Source organism: Dipodomys spectabilis, unplaced genomic scaffold (genome assembly GCF_019054845.1).
Source record: "Dipodomys spectabilis isolate Male_0828 unplaced genomic scaffold, ASM1905484v1 ptg000187l, whole genome shotgun sequence".
Lineage (NCBI taxonomy): Eukaryota > Metazoa > Chordata > Mammalia > Rodentia > Heteromyidae > Dipodomys > Dipodomys spectabilis.
In genome coordinates, this window is record NW_024870864.1 from 4,474,022 (window position 1) to 4,486,295 (window position 12,274).

At 40.7% G+C, this 12,274-nt stretch overlaps 2 protein-coding genes across 10 annotated transcripts in view; one reads left to right on the forward strand and one right to left on the reverse strand.

Annotated features, from left to right (window-relative positions):
• The window catches only part of Tsga10 (testis specific 10), a 107,526-nt gene extending 98,990 nt beyond the window's left edge, over positions 1-8,536 (reverse strand). For 4 of the 9 annotated variants that reach the window (XM_042695443.1, XM_042695440.1, XM_042695441.1 and 1 more), the window contains exon 1: positions 8,036-8,117. In XM_042695443.1, the coding sequence (XP_042551377.1) occupies positions 8,036-8,092 (57 nt within the window). In that variant the 5' untranslated portion in view covers positions 8,093-8,117. The other 5 variants (XM_042695445.1, XM_042695449.1, XM_042695442.1 and 2 more) reach the window with 5 other exon arrangements.
• A 146-nt stretch (positions 8,537-8,682) lies between these two features.
• CUNH2orf15 (chromosome unknown C2orf15 homolog) lies at positions 8,683-12,106 on the forward strand. Its single transcript, XM_042695490.1, has 3 exons — positions 8,683-8,876; positions 10,089-10,206; positions 11,068-12,106. The coding sequence occupies exon 3, from the start codon at positions 11,122-11,124 to the stop codon at positions 11,395-11,397; it is 276 nt and encodes a 91-aa protein (XP_042551424.1). The 5' UTR covers positions 8,683-8,876; positions 10,089-10,206; positions 11,068-11,121; the 3' UTR covers positions 11,398-12,106.
• Positions 12,107-12,274: the final 168 nt, after the last annotated feature.

Below are 12,274 nucleotides of genomic sequence, written 5' to 3' on the forward strand. Positions count from 1 at the left end.
AGCCTCCTGAGTAGCTAGGATTACAGGCGTGAGCCACTGGCACCTGGCTTTCAATCTTACTGCATATACTTAAGATTTTTTTCCATTTGACTTGAATTTCATATTCTTCAAATCTTCTTTGTCTTCTCCATTATAACGATTACTACATCATTGAGACTTCTGTTTATAGTGATTATAGGAAAATTTATGCAGCTATTTTTTTCTAGCTATTTCTTCCTCATGATAGTATGATAGTCTAAAGATCAAGCAACATCTGAAAGTTCTCTGCAGCTCCACCAGAGTTTTTTTTAACATAACAGGAAAGTATCAATAAAAATGTATTGAGGTTGATGATAATTCAGTGTGCTAAAGTGGAAACTCATCTTTGGTACACTGAACTGTCAGTCAAGTAGGGACAAGTCTAACAATTAAAAATGAGAAGTCACAAATCCACAAGACAATTGTGAGCAATCATGCTGGAATTAATACCTTCCTACCAGCTTTCTAGTCAATACTGCCAGTTGTAGAAACAGAGAAGTATATCTGAAAATTCCCATGCTGGGCCTGCCAGTTTTTGCACCTCAGACCCCTTCTACTTTTCAGTGATCTCTAATATCAAAAACCAATAGAATAAGGTTTGGCATTTCTACCCAGATCTCATAAAGTACAAGTGTAACTTTCATTCTTAATTGGGAAATAAACATAATTCAGCATGTATTTTGACACCAGACTACCTACAGTCATAATCCTAATTCTTTTATTTTTTCATCGCATGACCTTGGACATGCTACTCCTCTGGATATGGTTTCCTTGATTACTAACTAGAAATGATTATTGTGCTTACCTCATAGAATTGAATGAAGGTTAAATAAGTTACTATAAAGACTGAAATTAGTAGTTAGCACATAATAAGCATGATACATATATTGTTTTCTATTACTATTATTACTAATTTGGATTCAATTTATCAAATCAGCCATCAAGTTCTACTGATCTTGTCATATAATCTGACTCTCAAATGCATTTTTCTATCCATATTATCACTACTTTAGTTCATGCTATCTGATTACAAAAGTGACATATATTCACTAATCAAATTTATAAACAGCTAGACTAAAAACCAATCATGCTAGCATATGGAGATAAAAATAAAAATGACACCCTGCCATTTCAACTTTCAATTAGCTCAATTAGAAAAGACCACAACAAATAAATAAAAAATTATAGCACAAAGCTGGGAGCTGCTAGCTTATGTCTAGAATATCTTCTCAGGAGAGTAAGATCGGACAATTGAGGTTCAAAGGCAGCCTGGGCAGGAAACGATGAGACCCTTATCTCCAATTAACCATCAAAATATGCCAGAAGTAGAGTTGTGGTAGCCTTGAGGGAAAAAGTTAGTGCCAGGTCCTGAGTTCAATCCCAGTACTGGCACAAAACAAAACAGAAAGAGATTACTATAAAAGCAAGGATTACTGCTAGAGTAATATACTAGTATGCTAAGGGAACACAGGGAAAATGCCTATAAAGAAGTATTTGACTTCTATTAAAATGGATTTAGGATCTATGCTCCACTCCCAAAAAGCTATGAACATACCCCTACTGGAGCACTTAACACATTGTATTGCTTTTATTGGATGTGCACAGTCATAGCAACTTTAGTAAGTCTAAATAACCCTCTTAAATCCCTTATATGCATCTTTGCTCTCAGTCCTGCCTCCACTACATCCTTTCCAGGTTTTCTCAAGGTAAAATGTCACTATCATTGGTGTACATGCCTACAGTCAAAAAGTAAGGTATTATGTTGATTTCTCTTTCCTGACTCATATCTAATTTATCAACAGAGCCTTGTTGGTTCTAGCTCCCTAATATAACCTAATATAACCTAAATCCACCCAGTTGTATACATTTTCATTGCCACTTCCATAAGCCAAGTAACCATCCTTTCCCATCTAGTTTACTGCAAGTTACCTATTGGTCTTCTTGCTTCTTCTATTGATCCCTACAAGGTCTTCCTTGGCATTTTACATATCATAGCCTCTTTCCTAATATCTCTCTATTTGGACTATTTTTATTTAGTGCCATTTAACATGACATAATTTATTTATCATCTGCCTACCCCTACTTGGAAATAAACTTTAAGATATTTTGGGTCTTTTTTGATCATTATGATGTCTCAAATGCTTAAAAACTGTCCACTACAAAGTTACTTACTAAAATGCTTATTTCATATTTACTCAAAAAAAACTGTCCACTACAAAGTTATTTACTAAAATGCTTATTTCATATTTACTCAAAAAATGTTTAATTCGTAAATATTTGTTATTGAATAATAATAAAATAAATAAAAAATCTTTAAGTGATAAGACTAGGGTAGAAACAAGCCTGAAGAAACTAATAAAGATTAATGAATAAAGATTAATGAAAACCAATTAGGAAATGCAAACCTCTTCTAAGAAGCATGATTGTAAAAGGAAGAAAGTTAAAATTAAAGTAAGTTAGAGAAAGGTCAGAGTTGTAGAAGGGTCATTACAAGAGGTGAAAAAAAAAGTTTCTGAGTTCTCTTTCAGTTAAGGATCCCTTTCAGAATCAAACAAAAACCTCTGGATCCTCTCTTAAGGAAAACACAAATACAAGTTACATATCCTATATAATCTGGATATCTAAACCCTGAAATGCTTTGAAATCCAAGATTTTCTGAGCTCCAAATGGAAAATTCCGCATCTGACCTCATGTGAGGGACTGCTGTCAAAACCCAGAAGTAGTAAAATTGCCTTCAGTCTAAGTGCAGAAATTGATGATATAAAAGAATTTTATGGAGGCTGGGAAGGTCTTTCAGTGGTATAGCGCTTGCCTTGCATGCATGAGGCCCTGGGTTCGATTGCTCAGTACCACATAAGCAAAAAGAAAAAAGCCGGAAGTGGCTCTGTGGCTCAAGTGGTAGAGCACTAGCCTTGAGCTGAAGAGCTGAAGGACAGTACCCAGACCCAGAGTTCAGGCCCCATGGCCAGACCCCCCCCCAAAAAAATACTTTTATGTTTACATTTGGATTCTATCATTAAGATATCTCATGCAAGATTCCAAAACCTGATACCTGAAATATTTCTGGTATAGTACTCTGGATAAATGATACTCATTCCATACACACAAGACTTTACAATTTCCCTCAGGTATTTGCAGGTGAAGAAGTTTTAAAGCACAGAAACAATTCCAAAGACATGTGTTAGTGCTAATTAATGGAGAAAACCAGCTAGGTAACATAAGAAAAGCCAGGTTAAAAAGTATGCATGGGGACTGGGAAGGTGGCTCAGTGGTAGAGTGCTTGCCTTGCATGCATGAGGCCCTGGGTTTGATTCCTCAGCACCACATAAGCAGAAAAAGCCAGAAGTGGCCCTGTGGCTCAAGTGTTAGAACACTAGCCTTGAGCTGAAGAGCTGAGGGTCAGCGCCCAGGCCCAGAGTTCAGGCCCCACAATGACAAAAAAAAAAAAAAAAAAAAAGTATGCATGGTCCTCTGAGGTAGGGGTGAGAAAAGAAAGGGCAGATAGAAATTTGGTGACTTCCTATGTAGGATTCTAACTTTTCAATAAAGAGGTAAGACTATAAATTAGGGCCAGGTGCTCACTATAATCCTAGCTATTCATGAGGCTGGAATCTGAGGATTGAGGTTTGAAGCCAACCTGGCCAGACAAATAGAAGAGACTCTCCAACTACCAAAACAAAGCTAGGACTGGAGGTGTGGCTTAACTGGTAAGAGTGCCAGCAGTGAACAAAAAGCAGCAAAAGCAGGAGGCCCACTGTTCAAGCCTGTTCAAGGCATGAGCACAGACAGAGGCACAAACAGACAGGAAGGCAGGCAGGCATGCATGCATGCACACAGGCACACATGCACACAGCATATTAAAGGGTATTACAATGTGAGCAAAATAATGAAGCATTTAACACTTGCTCTATAAATGTCTACTGAAAATATTGGCATGCTTTGTATGCAGTTTAGAAATCTTGTTCCACAGAATCTCATCTAGCTTTTTTGTTTGTTTTTTAACAGTCTTCAAGCCAGGCACTAGTGGCTCACCCCTATAATCTTAGTACTCAATAGAATGAGATATGACAGCAATTCGAAGCCATCCCAGGCAGGATAGTATATGAGACTTCTATCTCCAATTAACCACCAAAAAGCTAGAAATAGAGCTGTGGCTTAAGTGGTAGAACACTAGCCTACTACAGCTAAAAGAGCTCCTCGGCTGAGTTCAAGCACATATACACAAAAATAAAAACAATAAAATTGGGGCTGGGAAGGTGGCTCAGTGGTAGAGCACTTGCCTTGCATGCTCGAGGCCCTGGGTTCGATTCCTCAGCACCACATAAGAAAAAAGCCAGAAGTGGCGCTGTGGCTCAAGTGGTAGAGTGCTAGCCTTGAGCTGAAGAGCTGAGGGACAGCACCCAGGCCCAGAGTTCAGGCCCCACGACTGGACCCAAAAAAAAAAAAAAAAAAAAAACAATAAAATTGTCTTCAAAAGTTTAGATTTAGGAAGTGGCGCTAGCTCAAGTGGTAGATCGCTAGCCTTGAGCTGAAGAGCTGAGGGACAGCACTCAGGCCCAGAGTTCAAGCCCCACAACCAACAAAACAAAAAAACAAAAAACAAAGTTTAGATTTAAAGACATTTTCAAATAGGAACAACCTCCCTATCAAAAGGTTATTGAACATCATACAAGTTTATAGCCAGGCGCCAGTGGCTCATGCCTATAATCCTGGCTACTCAGAAGGCTGAGATCTGAGGATTGTGGTTTGAAGCCAGACTGGGTAAGAAAGTCCAGCAATATGAGACTTTCTTTTCCCCTAATATTTCTTTATTGAGATTAAGTGACCACATATATTTCACAATACTGTTGCATAGTTATACCTAGCTAAGGTCACAAACTTTAACAATAAGACTATTTCTTCCAAATCAGGTGCTATGTACTTCTCTTTCCTTTTGCTTAGTGTCAGCTGTTCCCTCTTTCTCTATCATTCCTTCCTTCTGATCACAGCCCTTGAGTTGCTTAGTTCATTTTCACCAATGTCCAGTGAAGCTGATAAGACTCATCTCCAATAAACTACTCAGAAAAAAAAACAGGAAATGGTGCTGTGGCTCAAGTGGTACAGCACTTGTCTTGAGCTCAAAGAGGCTCAGAGCGATCAGGCCCTAAGTTTAAGCCCCAGGACCAGCCAAAAAAAAAAAGTTTATGAAGTTTATGAATGGCTGGGTGCTGGTGGCTTGCCTACAATCCTAGCTACTCAGGAGGCTGAAATCTGAGGAAAGTGGTTTGAGCTAACCCAAGCAAGAAAATCCTTGAGACTCTTATAGCCAATTAAACACCAAAAAAACAGAAGTGGAGCTGTGAGTCCAGTGGTATAGTGCTAGCCTTGAGCACAAAAGCTCAGTGACATAACCTAGGCTGAATTTATGAATAATTTTGAAGGTCTTTTATTTATAATAAAAAAGTGAATAAATGTTGTGAATTTCAATTGGAACAAAATAGTAAAGTTGCAGTTTAGCTTAAGAAGAACTCATCATTCCAATCATTCCATCCAAACACCAAACTCTGTTTTCTACCATCTCTTTTATAGTATAAAGAAACTTGTCTTTTCAATGCAGCATGAAACAATGCCCTAAAGAGAGGTAGTGTTTATCAAGGAACACTTGGAAATACAAGAAAGGGATAGTTGTTTCCAGGAAGCTTCTAGACTAAAAGGATTTAGTAATATGACAGTGACAAAAAGAACCAACTTACTAACTAGTTCACTTCAAAAGATTCAAAATGTACAAGAATGTTCAGTTATGTTGTTTATAATTGTCCCTTACTGTCCACTAACCGTGCAATAAGTCGAGTTGATCCTTACAATGGAGCACTAACCAGCAAAGTACAAGCAATAATAAGGTTAACTCTAAGCTGAATGCTGGTGGCCTACACCTGTAATTCTAGCTACTTGGGAGCCTGAGACTTGGGACTGAGCTTCAAGGCCAGCCTAGGCAAAAAAAAAGGGCTAGACAAGGTGGTGCACACCTTTATTTAGCTACCATGGTAAGCTTAAAATAGGCAGATCATGGCTCAGACATATGCCAGGCAGGAAGGCTGAGCCTATCTGAAAAATGCATAATGCATAAAAGCCCTGGAAGTGTACCTCAGAAGAATGCCTGCTTACCAATAAAAATGCTCTGAGTTTGAACCCACTACTGCAAAAGTAAGGTTAAGAATAAATCTTAAAAACACAATGTTAAGAAACAGCATGCCACAAGGTGCTGATGGCTCATGCCTGTAATCCTAGCTACTCAGGAGGCTGAAATCTGGAGATAGAGTTTCAAAGCCAGCCCACTCAGTAAAGTTGTGAGACTCTTATCTCCAATTAACTACCAAAACGCCCAAAATGGAGCTGTGGCTCAAGTCGTAGTGTGGTAGCCTTGAGCACAAAAGCTCAGGTCCAGAACACACAAAAAAAGAAGCAACTTGCTATAAAATATACAATACCACTTACATACAAAGCAAGTAAAACTATAAGATATGTGTTCACAAACAAAGATGGAGAAACTAGAGGGAAAAGCAAATAAGTATCATAGAAGTCAGCAAAGTATGGAGGAATGGGTATGTGATCTGTTAGATCTGTGATACGCTAAATAACAACATCCGCTGTCTAAACAACTAAACAATCTAAAACACCTAAAACAAGACAGAAGAGAAAACATAGAGAATATCTACACATGATTATATGCTGTACTAAAAGTAATCTTTCTTCAGAAAGTAACCAAAATGAAGTATGTTTGGGGAATTGTTGCTATTAGATAATAGCAAAGTTTAGTGTTCTTTTTTCTTTTGTCAGTCGTGGGGCTTGAACTCTGGGCCTGGGCGCTGTCCCTTAGCTCTTCAGCTCCAAGGCTAGCGCTCTACCGCTTGAGCCACAGCGCCACTTCCAGTTTCCTGGTGGTTTATTGGAAATAGAGTCTCACGGACTTTCCTGCCCTGGCTGGCTTTGAACCATGATCCTCAGCTCTCAGCCTCCTGAGTAGCTAGGATTACAGGCGTGAGCCACCGGCGCTGGGCCAAAGTTTAGAGCTTTAAGTAAATATTTCATTAATGCAATCCTCTTCCTACTTCCCAATAAATAAGACTGACAGACTGAGTCCATTGTGCAATTGAAATACAAACAAACATTAGTTTTACCCTGGAAACAGTTGAATGTAACATCTTCCCTTATGCTATTTATTCTATTTTCTTCAAACCGATCGTTGTTCTGTTTATTTCTTCACAAGTAAACAAGTACTTGAGAAGCTGAAAACCAGTAGAGGAAATTTAAACAACAAATAATTCTGGGACGTAAGGGACTGGGGTGGGAGGAAGGAAAACACCGGAACGCTGTCATCTATGCAAACTTTTCCTGAAACCACAATTCTTACTTAAGAATGGAGATGATCGATCGATCCGATCACATATTCATATCCATATGTTTACATACATAACAAATATAATAGATTCAGGAACGTATATACACCCACCCACACATGTGTTTTTAGGCCACCACCAACTTGAGGCTTCGGGGGCTTTCCAGACAAAAATCGAGCATGCCCTGCCTTTCTTGTGTACAATATTGAAATTGTTGAGAATCTCGTGCAAATGCCTACATGAGTTCCGCCTTTCGCCTCTCCAGGTCCGTAAAAGAGAAGTGGCTCAAAAGTGAGCGATTCGGGGGGGTCAGATCTCGGATTCCAAATTCCTCAGCTTCACTCCAAAGAGTTTCTACTCAGCAGAACTGAGTCCCAGCACCCGCGAGCCGCGGCAGGGAGCGGAGCGGTCACCATAGGAACTAGGTTTAACCCTGACCCCCTCACGACACCGCAACCCGGGGAAAATCTGCTTCCGGTGGTCTTCCCGCGCCCGCGCTCCGCGCAGCGGGCTCCAGCAGAGACACCCCACCCGGGGCGACCCTCAGACCCCACCCCACCCACCCCCACGCCCCCTCCTGCAGTCGCCTTCCGGCCCACAAGTAGCTTTCCCCCACCCCGGCGCGTCTCCTCGACGTCTACCTGGAGCTCCGGGGCCCTCCCCGAGCTTTCCGGCCCACCGTCCACCTCGGAGCTCATCCCGGCGACTGTCAGGTTGTGTCCCTCGCTGGAGACCCAGGTCCCACCCCGTCTCCATCCTCCCGCCCCTTTCTCCTCCCTTCCCTCCCCCAAGTTGACCTGGCTCAGGCCCGGCGAAGGCGGAGTACAGGCGGGGCCTGGCGGGAAGGAGGTGGGGGGCGGTTAGCGCCGGCCCGCTTGCCGTCGGCCCCGCCCTCACGCTCTGTACCTGAGGGGGGCTCTTCTTCCACCTCCCCGGCGCCTTCGCTCCACTTCCGTCCGGCGCGCCCCTAGGCCCCGTGCGCACGCGTACCTGGCTCGACTCGCACTCTCGCGGGGACTACGAGCCGTGCGCGCGCACCTAAGCACGTAGCGACGCGAAGCTCCACCTGCCAGCCTCTTTCAGGGCTAGGAGAGTCCTCTTCCTGGCCCATCGGCGCCGCGCAGGCGCAAGCCCACGCAGCGTCGAGGCGCGCGTCCGAGCGTCCTGTCTCCTAGTAACCATCCTCACGCTCACTTCCCCTCGCCCGACTCCCGCGGCACCGCAGAACGCGCATGCGCAGGGCTGTTACTCGCGTGCCTCTGCGCAGCTGCTCTGGAACATTTACTGTTTGGAGGCGGTGGTCTTGTGCCGCTTCCCCTAGGGTTTCGTATCGTTCTGGACCCACGTTCAGTGAAACGGTCACTCCCCAGCGCTGATCTTGGGAGCAGTTCCTGCTTCACCCGGGAAATGTTTTGACGGGGTGCTCCTGGTCCGGTACCCCTTCTCCTGCTGCTGTCCCCGGGAGAGAGCCCACCTTGCCTGGTGAGCTTGGGCAGCCTCCAAGCCTGGGGAGCCCGTAGACCCGACGGTCTTGATCAGCACGATCGGTCGACCCACGATGGAATCGCCAGATGGCAAAACTAGCAATAAAAGGCCAGATTCCTTCTCCAAGTCACTCCCCCCTCCAACGCCCCACTACAGAAAAGGTCGCCACCATTAACAAGGAAAAAATAGCCCCAAGGGGCTAACAGTGTGTCGATTTTGGTGTTTTTTGTTTTTTTCCTTTTCCTGGTCCTGGGGCTTGAACTCGGCCTGGATGCTGTCCCTGAGCCTCAATATGTTCAAGGCAAGCGCTCTACCACTTGAGCCACAGCTCCACTTCCGGTTTTTTGGTGGTTATTGGGATGTCAGAGTCTCACTGACTTTCCTTGCCCGGGCTGGCTTTGAACTACGTTCCTCAGATCTCAGCCTCCTGATTAGCTCGGATGACAGGCGTGAGCCACCAGCACCCAGCTTCCCCCCACCCCCCCCCCCAGCCCCCCAATACTATTGAAAGTTGCCATCTCAGAAGCCTTCAGTCTGGGAGCACTGACTTCACTTGAACGCTGTACTGTGTTGGATGACCCAACTGCCTTAAAATTGTTGTCTCTTTTAAGATATTGGAAAAACACAAAAAGATTTTTTTTTCCTTCGAAACATTTTTTGATACCTGTGCAACCTAGGATGTTGAAACACTTTAATTTCACATCTTGCCTTTCATCTGTGGCATTTTGTTTTCTTAGATTTTGAAAATAGGCTCTTGAGTCTGTAATAGTTCATGTATTTTCCTCATACCTTATATAATGGTTACTCTGCTGTTAGAATTGTATTTACAGATTTTAAGGGTTTGGAGGCGTGGCACAGGTCATAGAGTGCCAGCCAATGAGCAAGGAAGCACTTGGGAGGAAAATTTATTATTGTACATGACGTTGTGATGGGTTACCTTGTGACAGTTGGCCACAAATTTGATTTTTTTAAAGAGCATTCTGGAAATATGACTGTTTGATTAAAATAAATTGTTTTTTTTTAATTATGTTACCAAAGGTGGGGAAATTAGCTTTTAGGTGAAAAAGAATGAGCACTGCATCATTCTGTGAGTTGTTTTGGAGTTCAGCTTGAAGAAGAAATATTTCCTGATGTTTAGTATATAGTTAAATAAGCAGAATTTCTGAACTTATAATGATGACATTAAGTTTCCTGTTTTTTCCTCCACAGGTGACACTGACAGTAGGTTTTTATGGTGGTCCTCTGATGATCTAGACATGGTGTAAGCCTATGCATTTCAAAATATAAGGTCACATTTGAGGAGACTAAGAGTTCCTGTTTTACTTAGGTGAGTATTCTTTTCCATAAAATATTAGGCATAAGTAACTTTTATGGTAAAACATTTTCTCAGAAAAGCACACTTAAATGTAAATGCCTTGATTTTCCAGCCTCTGAATTCTTTTACGATATTTCTGTCATTATATAGTATCATACTTAATATTATTTAATTTTCATTTGCCATAAACTTTGTAAACATAACTAGACACTAGAAAATTTAAGTTGAGTGTTCCTCAACTTAATTGTGTCAGAAAATCAAGAAGTACATTTCCTCTCAAATAGAATTACACCTAATTGATTAAGTAAGGAATGAAGAAACATGGGCTCTCAAGGCCCCACCTGAAGTGTTAGGCAAAATAATGTATAATCCAGTAACCTCTTAGAACTTTAAGCTTATTTTGAGTTTACAAAAAAGAACGTGCTAACTTTAATACTTGGGCTTGAGGTGTGCTCAGTAATAGAGCTAATTGTTTAGGAGAATGAAGGCTATGATCCCCAGCACCAAAAACAAACGAGCAAAAAAACTGTTAGTTGAACATTTAAAGGTTAAAAGAAAGATTCTTCATAGAGAAATTTAGAAGTACTTCCCTTACAAAAAGAATTAGTAAAGTTTAAGCCTTTATGTATGCTACCCAAGATGATGCTTGAAAGGAAAGACTAGGGAGATTCCTTTTGTAACAAGACTTTTAAGAGAAATTATAAACCTTGCAAACCCTCCCACAAAGAAAATGTAACACTTGAAAAAAAATTGGCAGTTTTACTTTATATTTTTAACCTTACTATAATGTTTCCTCTAAACCAACATTTCTGTGAAGTTGTTGAAATTCTTATTGTATTCACTTGTTACTTATACCTTTTTTTTTTTTTTCAGTAATTACATTGAAGAAACATTTCCACTGTTTAAACTACTTGTTCAGCTGTCCCAATGGGATTTTGGCTTAGTAAATCTGCTAGTCAGATATCTGCTATGGAAATGAATTCAAAAGTGGATGATCACTTAATGAGAGTGACTGAGCAAAGCAGGCTGGAACCCGTGACTCGGTTATTTCAAAACACCAATAAAATAAGACTAGAAGACAGAAACCAAGAAAACTTCACAAGAACTGAAGGGACTGGCACAGAATGTTTTTCAGAGAAAGATTTGGGCCCAGTAATATATGTTAAAGAAAGTGATGGAATAGAAATGACTGATGTGGAATGAAGTAATTTGTACATTTTACCAAAGAAACCAAAAATTGCTTTTGATTAAGAGGAGGTTTGCATTAGGTCTGAACAATATTACAGAAACATAACAAAATGAGTTCATAAATCATCTTAAACTATATTTTTGATAGTCCATATCAAAAAGCAGTTGCTTTAGGGAAAAAAAGCCTTCCCAAAATTCAAAATATGTCTTTCTAGGATTATGTTCTATCCTCAGTAAAAACCAGAGGTTTTTTTTTTTTAATAACAATGTTTGAATGTCACCAAAACATCCAATTTCTTTAAAAAGTAGTTTTTTTAAGTGTCTAAGTAATTGATGAGTGTTTCACCCTATTTCCAGTATACTACTTTTGTATGTTGCATTGACAGCTTGGGATTTTTGTGTTAAGATAGTGTATCTTTGTACATTTTACATTTGTAGTATAAAAGATCACTACAGATAATCTGCAAAAGACAAGTTAATTGTCCATCAGGAATATTTCACATTTTAAACCTCCTATTCCCCATGTTGAATCTATTTCCAAATTAGGAAATAGCTTTTTCCAAGTGTAATAGTTAATCTCTCAGATGCTACCATTTTATACTACCTTTAAAGAAAAAAAAAAAAACTTTTGAAGAAATTCTTGTTATATGCCAGTGTTTGAAATATCTGGGAGCTTGAAACAACAGTATTATCCTATGTAATGTTAGATGAAATTAAAGCTATTCTGTATCCAGATATATACTAAACTATTTGTATTCTGTATGATTTGTTGCTTTTAGGGGTTTTTTTGGGGGGGAGCAGGGAGTGCTAGGGGTTGAACCTTGGGCCTGGACATTCTGAGCATGTGCTCTGCTACAAGCTAAATTCACCCAGCATATCTTATGTATATTTT

Excerpts from the sequence above, each read along its gene's own strand:
- CUNH2orf15 (XM_042695490.1), top strand. The coding sequence starts at position 11,122 with ATGGGATTTTGGCTTAGTAAATCTGCTAGTCAGATATCTGCTATGGAA.